General features: G+C 33.3%; 2 protein-coding genes across 3 annotated transcripts; one reads left to right on the forward strand and one right to left on the reverse strand.

The window, feature by feature from the left end:
• The first annotated feature begins 683 nt into the window (after positions 1-683).
• On the forward strand, positions 684-6,037 carry LOC108346385 (NAC domain-containing protein 75). Of its 2 annotated transcripts, none has more exons than XM_017585467.2 (7): positions 684-1,002; positions 1,302-1,582; positions 1,911-2,088; positions 2,468-3,045; positions 3,571-3,852; positions 4,591-4,674; positions 5,271-6,037. In XM_017585467.2, exons 2-7 carry the CDS (start codon positions 1,457-1,459, stop codon positions 5,361-5,363), a joined length of 1,341 nt encoding a protein of 446 aa, XP_017440956.2. In that variant the 5' UTR covers positions 684-1,002; positions 1,302-1,456; the 3' UTR covers positions 5,364-6,037. The 2 variants fall into 2 exon arrangements, with proteins under 2 accessions (XP_017440956.2, XP_017440955.2); XM_017585466.2 differs by having other exon boundaries at positions 685-1,002; positions 4,588-4,674; positions 5,271-6,036.
• A 7,714-nt stretch (positions 6,038-13,751) lies between these two features.
• Positions 13,752-15,997, reverse strand: LOC108346209 (phosphatidylglycerophosphate phosphatase PTPMT2-like). The gene is made up of 7 exons (XM_017585220.2): positions 15,765-15,997; positions 15,467-15,688; positions 15,195-15,317; positions 14,857-14,950; positions 14,645-14,727; positions 14,466-14,555; positions 13,752-14,346 (listed from the first exon to the last, which is right to left on the reverse strand). Exons 2-7 carry the CDS (start codon positions 15,662-15,664, stop codon positions 14,086-14,088), a joined length of 849 nt encoding a protein of 282 aa, XP_017440709.1. The 5' UTR covers positions 15,665-15,688; positions 15,765-15,997; the 3' UTR covers positions 13,752-14,085.
• Between the last annotated feature and the right edge of the window lie 1,132 nt (positions 15,998-17,129).

Here is a 17,129-nt window from a genome sequence, read left to right on the forward strand (position 1 = left end):
TGATCAGTCACATGATTTAATGTTTTAAAACTATAGGAATTGCGTGACATATATATATATATATATATATATATATATATATATATATATATATATATATATATATATATATATATATATATATATATATATATATATATATGTTGAAGTAATTAATTAGAAGAGAAGGTGGTGGTCCATCAAGTACGTTTCCTCATTTTCCTTGATTATCAAGTATCTCTCTTTCTCTCCCTGCGTGTGTTCCAAAAACATTCATGGCAAAACCATCATCATCTGCACTCCACCATGTGACTTTCTATCATCCTTTTCCCCTTATTTTCTTCCCCTCTCTCACATTAATCTCTTATGCCAGAATAATCAAACTGTTAACTCTCTCCATCTTCTCTTCTACCCTTTCTTCTAAGCTTTCTCACACTCACAAACCTAAAACTCAGAAACTTGAGAAGGTCAAAGCACTGATAAAAAACCATACCATTAATTACTAAAATACTCATTTGGATTATTCCTTTTGGGTTTTCAGTTTAATAGTCATGTACTGTATTAGAGTATAATATACTGCTATTAATGAAAACATGATTTTTCTAGTAATTATTATAGAAAGTGATAAACCTAACTTATTATATATAATTTTGGTTGATTATAATAACAGCTGTGTGGCCGTTAATTGCTTTATTGCTTTTGCAGTCAAGGGTGAAATAGAAAGGTGTAGGGTGGCTACAGTATATTAGGATGGATGTCTAAGATAAAGGAGAGAAGACGTTAGTTAAAAAAAAAAAAACAAGAAAAAAAACCGGGTTTTCTTTCTTTTATCTGTTTCTTGTTGTCTCTCTCTTTCTTTATCTCTCATAAACCGCCAACATACATGCTCTTCATAAATCAGCAAAGCCTTAAAGTTGCTTGTGTGTTCGAAGAGGACAACTTTTCCTTTATTATTTTTCTCACTGAGTTTCAGTTAAAGTAACTACCTAGAGGGAATTCTGCTGTTCTCCATCGTTAAAGCAGGTTTATACCTCAATTCTTTCTCTTCTTTCTCCTCTCTCTCAGTTCACACTCTCATCCTTAATTACAGCTATGAATTTCCTTTATTCCATGAAATATTAGCCACACCATACGCATGAGAGTCAATGTTTTCATATTTCTTTCCTTTTGTTTCTGCCAAGGTTTTTATTTTCTTAATATCTTGTTTAGAGTTTCTGAATAGAATCATGGCCTGATCGAGCAAAAGGCAAATCCCAGTTGTTATTATGAAGACAGTGATATGACTGTAACATGGCATCCAATTTGTTGTCTTGATTTTCCAGGAAAGTTTTTGTTCTGATCTCAATCGAGCGGCTGTTATATAAAAGAGAGAGATGCTTGGTTGTGGAGTGTTTGGAATTGAAGGCCTGGTAAAGTTTGATGAAGAAAGATAGCAATAGCATCATCAAATCAAAGGCATATCAGAAAGGAAGTAGCGATGAATAAGATGAGCAAGTTGAGTTGTGTTAGGAGCTCTGATCTGATAGATGCAAAGCTGGAAGAGCATCAACTGTGTGGATCCAAACAGTGCCCCGGTTGTGGTCACAAATTTGAAGGGAAGCCGGTACGGAAAAGAAAAACTAAATCTCAGTAATATTCTTGCCTTCAACGAAAAGCCTTTGACAAAATGAAGAAGAATCACACGACAAAACAATACCATATTCACATGTTTACTACGGCTGTGTTATCATTGGACTAGTTCAATTTATTTAATGCTGTTTCGGTATCCCTTTTCTCCGTTACCTATTAATTAGCCTATTGCAAAACTTTTTTAGTTTCTTAAAGTTTTTCGCCTTCTCTTTCTCTTTGTTCTCTCTTTCTTGTGCTCTTCTTCTTCATGATCTCCACCCTTTTGCTTTGAGTTTTAATTTGAATTTCAATGGGTACGGCAGGACTGGCTAGGTCTTCCAGCGGGAGTGAAATTTGATCCAACAGACCAAGAACTCATAGAACATCTTGAAGCCAAAGTCGAAGCAAAGAACATCAAATCACACCCTCTCATAGATGAGTTCATTCCCACTATTGAAGGAGAAGACGGGATTTGTTACACCCATCCTGAGAAACTTCCAGGTTTAAATACTCTAAATAATAAATACAAGTACTATTAACAAATCCTCTAATGTATTCTTTTAACATAATGATAGTTCCTAAATTTCAGCAAGAATATGTTAGAAAATATTTTTGTTAATATTTTCGATAATAAAATTGAAATAGATTTTTCCATACTCAAGCTGCTGCTGCTTATAGTTTTTTTCCATATTATTATTTAAGTTAAAATTCAGTTTTAGAGTGTGTTTGAAAACATAAAGGTTTGTTATTGATATTTTGTGTTAAAGAGCATAAAAGCTGCCTTGAAACTTGTGCAAGAGATGGATATATAAGTCAAAAGGGTTTTGTGTTACAGGTCACCTAAGTTGACCTAACTTTGATTTTGGTTTATGTTTTTCAGGAGTGACAAGAGATGGGTTAAGCAGACACTTCTTCCACAGGCCCTCAAAGGCTTACACAACAGGGACACGAAAGAGGAGAAAGATTCAAAACGAATGCGACTTGCAAGGAGGGGAAACCCGATGGCACAAGACAGGTAAGACAAGACCAGTGATGGTCAATGGCAAACAAAAGGGTTGCAAGAAGATTCTAGTGCTCTACACCAACTTCGGCAAGAATAGAAAACCCGAAAAGACTAACTGGGTTATGCACCAGTACCATCTGGGCCAGCACGAGGAAGAAAAAGAAGGAGAGCTCGTGGTTTCAAAGATATTCTACCAGACACAACCGAGGCAGTGCAATTGGTCAGATAGAAGTGCCACAACTGGTGAAGCAAGTGGAGAACAACAACCCAACAATAATGGAAGAAGAGACAGCGGAAGTGGGAGTTGTTCTTCTAAGGAAGTTCTCACTCACAGAGATGAAATGTCTGCTATCGTTGGAGTCCCTCAAATAGCAACCTTCAACACTTCCTTGGACATTCAACAACTCAAATCCGACCATTTTAGCTTCATTCCATTCAGAAAAAGCTTCGATGAGGTACACACACATATACAACTCCATCTATGTATAAGCAAAACGTATTAGGAAACATTCATTTACAGGTCTCTCTCTTTGGAGAAATTAATGAGCCCGATGCTTCACTTAAATCTTGTCTGTTTATGGGTATGAGTAAGATTTATGTATTTGTTTTACTCTGATGTAAAAATGAGAAAAAGGTGAAAGAACATGAAAGGGTTACGGGGAAGGCGTTGACATAAACCTTGCTTGCATAAACAGCATAAAATTGAATGGATCTGGCCTGATGATAAATCAGCGTCAGCCAACCACCGCATGTATAATACCCACCTTAAAATTATTGAACAATGCTAATGAATTATTGAACAATGAATTTGGGTCACATGCATGCATGCCAATGGTTGGAGCTATCTAGAGAGGCTCGAAAAAGAAAAAAGAAAAGAAAAGAGGCTGAAAAGACTAGCTAGCAAGAACGTTAGTTCGATGAAATATTTGGTGGTGATTTAGAAATTCAGACGATGATGATGACGACGATGAGCATTGCAGGTTGGGATAGGAGAAGCTTCCACGGGAGTGCAAGCATCAAGGTCGTGTGAGGAAGTACATGAAGGGCATAATATTGTAGCACATCATCATCATCATCAACAACAACAGCAGCAAAATCAGCATGCGCACCAACAAATTGCAACCACAGCCTTCCATATCAGTAGGCCTTCGCATCCCATCTCGACCATCATCTCTCCTCCACCCCTTCACCACGCATCCATCATCCTAGACGACAACGCCTACCATGTCTCAACGATCATGCTTCAAAATGAAAACTTCCAGGTAACATCAATCCACACTTCTTAAACATCATTTTTGGTTGCTTATAACATTTTAGTAATCTCCACCTCGGCCTTTCCAGTATGCAAATATTCACTTTATTATTTAGTCTATATAGATTTTAAAAAATATTATTAACTTTAGTCTTTAACGAAATCTTACAAAAGATAAACACTAATTTAGCCTTTCTATATCTACATTTTTTTTATATATTAGTCTTTACATTTAAAAATTACTTTAGTTTTAATACATACATTATTTAATTTTAGTTTGAGTTGCGCAAATTGTAAAAACTAATACATCTTATTAAAAATTAAAAAAAGTGAAAACACACAACTTTTAATGATAAGAATTAAACTGTGAAAGTTGTATAAATATATAGATCAGATGAGTAAAAGATTTTATAAAAAATGATACTTACTATATATCATACAGCATGTGTTTAAAACATACGAAAACGGAAATTGTAGTTTGGATATATGGTGCAATCAAAGGAGCACCCAAGTGTGTTGAATTAAGCTGAAATGTAGTTGTTTTTGCGTGGTGTGTGTGTGTGGTGCACGAGGCTGATTCACTAACTGAGGAAGCTTTTATAAGTGCTTTCTAAATTACGAGCATGGAAGTGTCTTTTCACTTTTGGACTGCTGTTCAAACATGATGATTGAGATGTGGGGTTTGAATTTGATTTTTGTCTTTTTTAATGAATGTATGATGTGTACATCCACATGGCAACAACAGCAGCAGCACCATCATAAACTAGGAGGAAGGTCTGCGTCTGGTTTGGAGGAACTCATCATGGGGTGCACTTCAACTGATATCAAAGAGGTAATTAAGAACCTTTTGACTCTGAAATGTATGGACTTTGTTTGCCATAATGGGACTAGGGAGAGAGAAAAAGAGGGTCAAGAATAAACAACTCAGAAATTTTCTGAATAGAAAAGAGAGAAATGTGTTATAACATGATTGATCTGTCACAAACAGAAATGGAAAAGTATTGTATAAAAATACGGTGTTCAAGGTTTGATACAACTTGAAATAATTAAAAGAAATTTAAAACAGTTTCATTTTTTTAATTTGAATTGCAAAAAGACTAGAAGCCTTCGTCTTTTCCCTTTATTACTTTTCACTGTTCTCGTTATGTTTTTGCATATCTGAACAGTAGAAGTAGAATATCTTTCCTTACACTATGAAAAACTTCTGCTAATATTTTCTCCCATGGAAGCACTGCTGCTAAAATTTTCAACTTCTGCTATAAGAATGAGATATTGGAAAAGGTGATAGTGACTTAAAATATATTTTATTGCAAACCTGTCCATATTAGGAAAGAGTGGTTCTCAATGATTTTGACTATGAGGTGGAAAGGCATGAATATTTCATTTAACAAAAACCTAATCTTCTCACTGTTTGCATTATGCATGCAGGAGTCATCCATTACAAACCAACAAGAGGCTGAATGGTTGAAATACTCTTCTTACTGGACAGACCCTGGCAACCTGCACGATCATCATGAGTAGGAGGAGACAAAGAAAAAAAAAACCACAAACAAGACAACATCATTGTGGACATCATTAATACTTGAAGCATACATAAAGTTTCTTTCAACAAAAAACCAAGTAATGAGATGGATGGCTTGCTCATTTTCTTTCATTTTCGAATGGTGCAAGTTTGTGATAAGCTTTGGTGGCTCTCATCGGAATTAACTGTGTGCAACGGAACAAATTGGAAAGAAAGGGAGAAAGAAAAAAAGGGGAAAAAGAAAAGAAATCGAAACAAAGCTGCTCTTCCTCCTGACACATGGTGAGGGAGAACGACCAAAAAAAACAAAGATACGCACCTTGCTGCATAAAAATCATCACTAATATGATTACAGTATCATCCCTTTTATAATATTCACATTATTTTATTATTTAAACATGTTTGTATTACTTCACATTCCCCGTTTTTCGCCCAATTTCATACCAATGAGTTTTAGCAAACTAGGACCACCTGGTTTGCTCGAGTCATATACATATATATATTAGGTATTCCATATGTAGTTTAAGATAAGATGATATTTTTACATTTAAGTTCGTTGTTAGAGAATCTTCTACCAAACGATTCATATATTTTTCATACTATATGCATTTTATCAGTTTTGCCGAATAATTCATTCAAACCATTATTTTTTTCTCTAATATATCATTGATCTTATTTTATGTGCTGTAAATATGTACTGTTTGTTTTAGGGTTTCACTTTCTTCTTCTTTTCACATTTTTAAAGGCTAGAGAGGAATCATATAACTTTTACTTTTCTTTTACAATTTATTATCGAGAACTTTAGGGAACCTCATGCTAGCTAGTGCTCCAAGGACCAAGCTTATGCTACTATTCATAATTCAAATTGCTTGTTAAGTCGCACTTGTTCATTTTGGGTTATTTGGAAAGTTAAAAATAATTTGACTTTATGTATATACAAATCAATTCTTGTGTTTTAAATTTAGAATAGAATAAATATATAACTCCATCCCCCAAGGTGATAAATTTGTATTGTGTATACAATTTACTTCATGATAGTTTTCTTTTTTGTAAAATTTTTCTAAGGTTAATAATATACTTTTTAGCTTTGGTCGAAAAATTATTGAAAACTATAAACTTTAGAGAGGCTTACTTTATATATATTGGATCTATTATTTTTGTATTATTTTTAAATATTAATAAATTGTGGATTGTTTCTTAAAAACAATTAATGTTAAAAAATACATATTAGGGGCTCTTCTTTAAAAACTATAGAGACGGATTTTTATAATTGTATGTTTGAACTTAATTAAAATGTCATACGAACTACTCAAATCTTTCAAGATTAGGCCAAACGTACCTATAAAACTATTTTGTTGAAATAATATTTTCTATTCTAACTTTTAATTGTAAAATTATAAAACGTCAATCCTTTTTGTTTAGTTTCCTATTTTTAAAGTACTTTTATAATATAAAATCAAAGCAAATATTGTTTTATTACTTTTTTCTATTTTCCATGTTAAACAAATAACAGTTTTAAAGTGAAATTAGAAAATAAAACTCAACGCAAATATGCACCGCATTTGTCATTAAATTGACAAAATCGACTATTTTCCATTAATTTAACATATTTAACTAAAGTTGGTAGATATGGAGAAATATGTTATTATAGCTAGTTTATTTTAAGAACTAAATTAAATATAAATAATTATATTAAGGAATCAAGTTAATTAGTATTTAAAATATACTAGACCTGAATTAAATTGGTTTCATTTTAATAATTTACTGTATATTTCATATCTTAAAATATATGGTATAAAAGGTTATTAAATCATACAATAAATGAAGGAAAATGTCAAATTAATAATAATAAAAGAATTAAATCCACTCAAATTCTACAAAATTTACATTCAAAACAATAAAACTAAACTCAAACGATCAATTCCTAATTAATAATTTCATAAATAAATGTTTAATTTAGAGATCAATATTCATGTCGTAAAAGGTTTGATTCCGAACATAATGTTATAACTTCTCACGAACAATTTTTATGTCCAATAATCTCATGCATTCACGACTAAGACTATGCTTTCTTTGCGACACGACCATGTTCAGAAGCCTGGAGTAAGTTGCTGCTTCCCTGAACCTTTTACTGCTGCTGATGTTTGCGTAATAAAAAGAAAACTTACTTTAGGAGATGGGTTTCAAGAATATCTTTTAGTGTTCATGGGTCCCTCAACTGCAGAAGTACTACATTGTGTTTGAACTTTGAAACGCTACGTATATACACTAACGCATTTATTCTCTAAATTGCGCACAACACTTACAAGATTATTAATTAACTTGTTGTACCAATTAATGATTTCTCGAAGCCACATTTACTTTCCAAAGACATGTACGGCTCGTGTCTGTCATATTCAAGGAATTAAGGAGGGAAATTCAATTTCTTATCGAACACCATGAGCTTTTCACATTATATATATAGGTGAGGTTCTCTTGATTTTGTTATTTAGTTTTTCAGAAAAGAGAGTGATACTAGGAGACAAACACGTCTTTTTTTGCTTTATTCTGAAGAAAGATTCGAGCTTTTCCTGCTATATTACTAGAGTAAAGATGTGCTTATCTCATTTTAGATATGTATGTATAGAGAGAGAGAAACTTGCATGTTATATATATATATATATATATATATATATTGCTTTAAAGGGACATGCATGCAATAAAGAGAGGGTAACTTCATTGTAGTTTCTGAAGGGAATAAAGACAGGACTGAATAGAGAATGTGAAGACAAGAATAAACTTTTTAGGTTCTTTTATTCTTGCACTCTTTTTTAATAACTGCTTGCCATATACTTTCTTTCGGTGTGTAAGAGAGAAAAAGACAAGCCATAATAATTATATATATAATTTTATTCACTCTCAAGTATATATGATGGTGTGAAACGAAATACGATACCTATAGCTTTGGATCTCTCGCAATGAAATGCTAGGAGAATCTTTAAACTACTCCTGTTAGATAGAAAGAGAGGATAAGTTACAATTTAATAAAGAAAGGTGATATTGAGTTCTTTGGCTTTATGGAAGATTTTGGATGCTTTTGAAAGGAGCATATATGGAGAGAGTATAAGTGTGTAGTGGTAGTGTTATATGCCATAGATTTGGTCCCGTAAAGAAGTCGCAGGAGGAATGGTGGTAGTGAAAGGACGAATATAAAAACATGCTCTTTCAGATTCTTCCCAACTGCTTCTTTTAATATTCTGCTTCATTCTACTGCAGACAAGTTGAACACCAAGTTTTCTTTCTTGTCCAAAAGTCCTTCATCACCTCAGAACTCTTTTATTGTAGGAAACATTGGACCATATGAACACAATAGCATCGGCTTTACCCACGGATTTAGTACTGTAATAAAGTGGTAGCATATCCTATTTCTAAGGTCAATAAAAACTCAGGGTGAGACCAAACAGAAGTCTCCACAATCCATTTTTTTTATGGGAAAGAAAAAAAAAACTTAGCTTTAGGCCATTCTACAAAACCAAGCATATTAACTAGGTGGCCAATAGCTTATTTTAAGTTGTTTCAATTACCTTTAATCCTAAAATATTCAATTTCATAGAACAGGTAAAGAGGAAAAAAAACTACTAAAGCTTAAACATGCGAAAAACAAGATGAATATTATGAATAATGAAAAATAATCATGGAAGAAATATTTTACAATATATAGTAACTCCTAATAAAGTAGTGTACATGCAAAGTTTAAGAAGAAATCATGCTTGATTCTTAAGGTAAATTTTGGAAAGGTATAAAGTTTGTTGAGATTTCCTCTTATTGTGAGAAGAAAGAGGATTAATGGTTGTATCAAATCAATAAGAATGTGAATATAATTAATGAACGGTAGCCCTATTTAAAAATTTAGTATTATAAAGGATTTTAGATAGGTAGGGAAATCCTTTGACTCCATTTCTATTCTTATAATAATGGCAGAATGAAGGAACCAATGAGGTATAAGAACTCTATTTTAACAAGTTCCCTAGTTTTAAGATGGCAAATTGTTTAGTAAAGTATTCTTCGAATATAAACAAAAGTGTAGAATGTAATTACTTTCATTGAATAGTGTAACTAAGGTGCTTTAAGATGGTGTGGGGACTAAGGATAGACTTTTCAAAAAGTAAACTAACTATATTGAAGGTGGAAGTATCAACAATACAAAACTATTTGTGGAACTAACTATTCCTTTCATCTACTTAAAGAATATCACTACTATAGAAAAAAAATATTATGGTTAGTTAAAATTCGTCAAAAACATTAAAAATTTGTTAGTAATGATTTTTTTACAAATGGTCGAATTTTGTCAACAAATGTATAACAAATAATATTTATCGATGAAAATTTATATCTTTTAATAATTATTGAAGAAAAAATCCATCCATAAATATCATAAACTAGTTCACTTTTTTCTTCTTTCTTCTTTCTTTTATTTTTTATTTTTTTTGTCCTTCTTCGTCTTCTTCGCACGAGCACCACGTGCCAAATGGGATAATGTATCTTTATTCATAAACCAAAACACAAATATAAACTAATCAAAAATGGAAAATAAGAAGGTATCATAGATAAAGTTCGTCCGATTTGCGGTAATTTTGTGTCTTCAAGATGTGTGGTATCATAGGAAATGGATTTGTAAGTATTTCTATGTGTATATTATTCATCTTAAATTCATAACACAATATATACATATGGTTATTTTACATTTATATATAAAGGGGAAAAAATACTTAATAACCTCGTTATTCTTTCCATCGTCCTCTGTTTAGTAGTTCAAATAATAACAAATTTGTAATATGACAATTAGAATTAATGGGAATAAAACATTCATCAGGCAAATGTAATTGGGCAAAAGGAATGTCTCTCTTAAAATAGTATATTTTTAAGTCAAGGAGTAAGATATTTTCACTTTAAATAATATTACAATAGTTTAATAGTTTGCTTCTATTGATCTCAAAATTGAGTTTCACCAAAAACTTTTTTTTCTCTTCTAATGTCACATTCTATGTTTTGACAATGTTATATTTAGGTCGATGAAATTATGTTCGTCAATCATAACTCTTGCATTTTATTTGTCTGATTTTACTCATTCCAATAGATATATTAAAGAACATAGTTGAACAAGGTCCATTAAACTCTTTATTTTAAAATAGTTCAAATTTATTTTTATTAGAACAATATTCACCTGTTATAATTAATATCAACAATTTAATATTAGTATTATTATTTATTATGTGGTATTATTACGTTATTATTAATTATTGTGGATCTTATAAAATACAATCACTTTATATTATTCATAAAAAATCCAATTGAAAAATTTTAGAGTAAATCTTCTTTTCTAAATGATAAAAAATTTCATTCCGACCAAGAACTTTCAAGCTACTATATATGCTTATGATCCCGGTTAGATCACTTCCTATTAACATGAAAATGCTTCCAGCCATCGATTGTGCACCATCCTCTGACTCGTTTTATCTATGGCTGCCTTTGTTTATTTTTTTTTTTTCTCCACGCTTCCTTCAATTGTCTACCATAATTTGTGTTAAAGGTCTTTAACTGTTGGTTCTTCCTTCTAACGCATACTCCATCAGGAAAAGATATAATCAAACATTAACATAGTAATTTAATACCATAAGCTGTTCCGGAAATAAACAAGACAACAAAATCCAGCAACTTGTATAGAAATATCTGTTAGAAAAAACGTGACCCACACAAATAATAATATTCTTCAATTTACTAGGGTTTTCCTTCTCCACAATTGTTGCATCTTTTACCGAGATCACTTCATTCATTGTTGAGATTGAGCTCTCCACGTCCACTGCATCTGAGCTCTTTGCCAGCAATAGTTCTTCTGCATCTTCAATAAGAAGATTTGTCTCCCCCTTTGTCTCGGTCTTGCAATACTTTGCAATATGGCCAGCCTTGCCACAATTGTAGCATTTGTTTGATCTACACTCATTTGCATAGTGACCGTACTTGCCACACTTAAAACATTCCACTCTTGACTGATCTCCTCGGCCTTTCCCTTGTCCTCGATCACACCAATTCTGCTGACTGGTTTTCTCTTCATCATTCTCAAAATTACCTCGCCCACGTCCACCTCGTCCTCAGCTTCCTCGCCCTCTACCTCCAGGACCTCGGCTCTGAGTAATCCGAGTTTTATTCGAGTCAAACTGTACCTGTAGTGCTTGGTCGTCGGGTTCAACCTGATCATCCCAACTCCTTCTCCTTTGTTCATGGGCTCCTAATGACCCAGCAAGTTCATCCACTGTGAGAACCGACAAGTCCTTCGATTCTTTGATGGCGCACACGATACTTTCGAAATCTTTTGTAAGAGATCTCAAAATTTTTCCCACAACCCGACTAGATGACATTTGTTCTCCATTCCTACCGAGTTGGTTGGCCACCTTCTCCACCTGAGTTATGTACTCAGTTATATGCTCTTTAGGCTCCATCTTCAACTTTTGAAACTCTCCTCTGAGAGCTTGTATTCAGACTTATCTAACGCGGTTGTCACCTTTAAACGCAACCTCCAATATCTCCCAGGCTTCTTTTGCTGATTTGGCATTCGCTATTTTTTTGAATCCTGACTCATCTACTGCATTGTAAATAAAATACAATGTTGACCCGTCTTTTGCACGAGTTTTCTTCAACGCTGTCATCTGTGCCACCGTCTGTTCATCCTCATCAGGTTCAACATACCCGTCTTCCACCATATCCCAAACGTCTTGGGATCTCAATAACGCCTTCATCTGTAGGCACCAATTATCATAATTGATTTTTCTCGTCAATTGTGGCACACTCATACCATTGACAACCTTTGCCATCTCTCTCAAAAAATCAAGCACTCACTTTTCCTCTCACGATGTTTGACTCTTTCCTCTCTCTCTTTTTCTCTCGGTATCCAAATGTGAGTCTAAATCCCACATTGAATAGAAATGAGAAAGTAGAGCAGTATATAAAGGTGAAAGATCCATTAACTCATTGCCTTAAGGTTTTGGATAAAGAGTGATGCTGATCCCTTATATAGTTGGCTCGGATGTTATTGGTGTTTGTGTAACCCACATTGGAACCTCCTCCTTGATAGACCCAACAATATCTTTTTGCATAAAACGGGAAAAAGTTGCAAAGAAATTAATATTAGGACTTATTGTTCAACTGCAACGTGTTATTGTTTGCATATTCCTAATAGCGATTGCACTTGTGTATTTTGATCTTGCGAAAAGAAAAAAACATGAACCTGCTGGACCTTTATGCATGTACTATGTTTCAAAAGTAATATTTTAAGCCCAAATTAATTTGCTTACGCAAACGCACGATGTAGAGCGAATGTGATATCATAATATGCACACTGCCCGCTAATCCAGAATATAAATTCTTGTCGTTAATGAGAACTTTGTTTAGTTATCCTTCTTTCGTGAATCTACCCCCCAATCCTAATGCAACATGGAATCATTTAGGTTTAAATATTCAGTATATGCTGATGCCTGACAGTATATGCTCCATTCCACATACATGTGGCTATCATCACTCTAGTATCTCTTGTCATTTGCTTAAATTGGTTGGTTGTCAATTTTTGGAATAAAATATCTATCTAAATTTAATTTAATTTTTATGTATGTTTTATGTAAAAACATTTACATTATCAACTTAATTATAATACAATACATCATACGAGTTTTAAAGCAATTACAAGGTTAACAATGTTATTGCACAATACAATTTATAATTAAATGAAATGTCTGGATAATATAAAAAGTAACTTGGTCCATCACAATATCGCGCAAAGGCATGCAAGTGGAGTAATTTCCTGACCCAAAAAGAATGTTGATTTAAACAATAGGCGTAACTAAAGCAGTAAAACCTATTAAAATTCGCGGCTTATTTTTATGCAGCTTAATAGGACTAATGTCAGTGAGGAACAGTCCACACTCCATACTCATTCCCCTTTATCGTTATACAACAAAAACTAAAACACACGCCACTAGGTAGATTCGCAATAGCCCGCAAAGCTGTCAAACTGAAAAACATTTGCATAAACTCATCATACCCGTGAAAATTTACCAGAGATGCTTCGAAAACAATTCATGAGTTGCATAAAACAGTCACTAGGACAAATCAGGTTAGAACATTGGTTTAAACTTCAAACTCGATCTCTTGAATTTATTCTGCAGCAAGGATCTCAACCACTGGTTTTAATCTAATTATTATTAAAATTTAGGGTATAAATAAATTGATTACATAAGTACGAAAGATTTATATGATGCTGTAGGGGCTGCAGGACTGTAGAGAATCTCTGCTCTGTATTCTGTCTAGAATTGTAAACTAGAGTCAACAGGTTAACTAGAGAGTTAAACAATTCAGGGTACAAAATAGGTAGCGAATGAGTGATTCGGCTATGGTTTTATGTAAAGACAAGTAACCCTTAGGTCACCACCTGATCTCACATTAACAATGCTTTAACTTGCACGATGATTCACTTGGATTAACAAACATGTAAAAGGTAAATATATATGTACAAGAAACTACATGTTCCCCTTAATCTGTAACACAACATTGGAGAAACCTTCTCTCCTATCTTTCTATGCATCCTCTCTTCATGTTACACAATTGTACCGACTTTGGGAAATTATGAAACTCCACTTATTTTCATCATCATCTTCTGTACAGGCCACCTGCTTGACAGAATATCAAGCTAGCTTAGCAAGCACGTGACTCAGAAACCGGCAGCCGCCTGATCATTGGTACACTGCTACCAGATACTTTCAATGATGCAAACAGGCAAGATAATCTTGCAATCATGGGCATAGTCCTTGGAAGTTTGGGGACAATAGCCAGCTCCATACCAGCATCACATGTGCTATGATATCCTTCAAGATCCGCTTTGGTTATAAGAACTGCGTCCCCAGAGGGGGAGTACGGTAAAGGACACGGCCTGCGATTGTTATAGTTTTGAACAGCCTGCACACAACACAAGCAACAGTTACAAATCATTGCCAAAAAACAGTACTTCAACAACTGCACAAAACCACTATCCTTCTGCAGGGAAGGAGACACACACAAAACGGAAATGATCATACCTTCCACTGTGATGGTGCTAGTAGCACTCTAGGTCGTCGAGACCGCACATATTCCAGGGCAGCAGCAGGTGTCATGTGCTTGTATTCAACCTAGAAAACACAGGTAGACCACATGGAGAACATTCAGCACCTACAAGCTTCAATAATGCCTAAACTCAATCATAAAGATCATCAATTACCAGATAACAAAGCACAATTGTTGTACTCCTCCCCCGCCCAGCTTTACAGTGAACATAAGTAGTTTTGCCGCAAGTTGCATTCTCTGCCAAAAAACAAAGGTACACAACTACAGTTCATCACCAGCAACAAGAAATAACAAAGAACCACATTGACTGATGCATTTACCCTCTCCCCCCCTTTCTCAAAATTAAATTAACAAGAAAACACCCACGATGAATGAACTGCACAGCCTGGTTGATATCAACAATCGAGGGGGCAAAGAGATAATCTCTTGTGGGAATTACCAAATGATCAATCCCGTGAGCCTGAAAAAAATCAAGTAACAAACCTAGATATCATGAATGGTTTATTTATACTAAAGCAAATACATTGTCACACTATTTTTGCTTAAAAAGAAATTCATGATTCCCGTATGTCAATTAAACTCACAAACCCGCACATTACCAATATCAGAGATTACACGACTTCCTAACAACAGGAAGGCTCTAGTAGCACACAAAATGAAAAGTCAAGAGAGACCTTCAGAAAAGGAAAGCTGATGTCACTCACCCGATACAACGACGACGGCACCAAGGTTTCATATGGCTCATTGAGAGTAATCACACCACCCACACCAAGGCTCTTCAAAAGAGGGACGTCCTTGGGGAAAGGAACAGCGCCCAGTAACAAAAACTAAAAAGGAAGAACAACCAAAATTAACAAAATCCCAACTATGATTCTCGGCAAACAAGGCACAAATCCATAAACAGATCATACAACAATTCAAAACCACAATCAAGAACAAAATTAAAGTTGATAGAGAAAGAGAGAGAGAACAAAACCTCGTCAATTTGATCCCACCACCTGAACTCAGCTTCAATTTTGTTACGAAGCACATTATACAAGAGAGTGGGATAGAACAGGATCCGAGCACCTGCGCCCACCAACGCTCTCTTCACTTCAACGCTGACCATCTGCTTCTCGTACTTCTCTTGTTCGTCTATACTACACTCCGCGTCGTCCAATTCCTCGATCTTCATCGCACGCGCCAAACAAACGTAACCCTAAAAACCGCAACACGGATCCCAAATTGTTCGGTTAGAAATCTGAAAAACGAAGGGAATCGAAAAGCAATCGTACCTTAACGCTGACTTGGGAACGAAGGAACGCGCGAATTAACAAGAAATGGAATCGAAGAAGGAAAAAGAGAAAGAGAAAACCAAGAATTTTGGGTCTGGAGGAGAAAGAGAATGGTGTAGGAAATGCAATGTTCACAAGAGTAGAGTGTGGATTGTGGAAGATCCTTCACGAAAATGCCCTTGCTTTTCTACTAAATTACCCTTCTATTAATATTTATAATATTGTTGCTGGAAAGCATGGGTAGAGGGGGTGTGCTTTTTGGTATGTACCATCATTTATAATTTAGTAATAGTCAATGCCCCAAATTTAAGAAATAATAAATTCACTATTAAATCTATTTATTTATGCTCTGGAATTCACTATTTTGTATTTTTTTATGATATATGCAAAAAATTAATAAAAAATAATCAGAATGGTGATTTTTAATTAATAATATTAAAACATTAATTATGTCTTAGAAATACTCATAAAGCTCAATTGTTTAAGATATTATATTTAATTGCACCATTGGTTATAAATTTTCTTCAAATCATTTTAGAAAATTATTTTTTATTAATTGATCAAAAAAATATATATTATGGGAAATAAATAAGTGTCTGATTTGACAGTATATTTAAAGTTTTAAAATAAATTATTTGATAGATTTGTAAACTTAGGTGTTTTAATATTTTGTGTTTGTTTCGAAACAATAAATAGGAGTACTTTAGTTTGAATTTGTATAAATAAATAAAATTTATTAGTATATGTGAAACAGAACAATCAAATATTGAAAATATAAAAGGTAATAATTAATACACCTATATTGCATATTTCTTACCATTTAAAAACATAAAAAACCTTTATATATTTCTTTCATGAAACACTATATTCATTCTTTGATAGATCAATAGATACATTCGTATGTATGAGAAATGAATACAATAATAGATTTCTTAATATATTAAAGACATTACAAAATCAACAATAAGTATATATGAAAATGTGATCATGTTCATGAGAGTTATGTTTAATATATTTTTTATTTCCTATGTTTTTGGCTGCTGTGTATTTTATGTTTTAATCTCTTATTAAATGAAAATAATAATAATAATAACATCACGGCAATTAAATTAGATATAGTTTCATTACTAATAATAATAATAATAATAATAATAATAATAATAATAATAATTAGTGTATAATGGAATAAGCTCCAAAATGAACTAACGTCATTAGGCGAACCAAACCCATAATTTGTTTTACTTTAAATTCAACACATTTTTTCTTCTTGTGACAAAAACATTTCATGGTAGGGAGAAATTCGTGCCACACAATTTATATAACACCTAATAATGATATAGGTAAGGTTTTGAAATTAGGTTCTCC

This window comes from Vigna angularis, chromosome 1, assembly GCF_016808095.1.
Source record: "Vigna angularis cultivar LongXiaoDou No.4 chromosome 1, ASM1680809v1, whole genome shotgun sequence".
Lineage (NCBI taxonomy): Eukaryota > Viridiplantae > Streptophyta > Magnoliopsida > Fabales > Fabaceae > Vigna > Vigna angularis.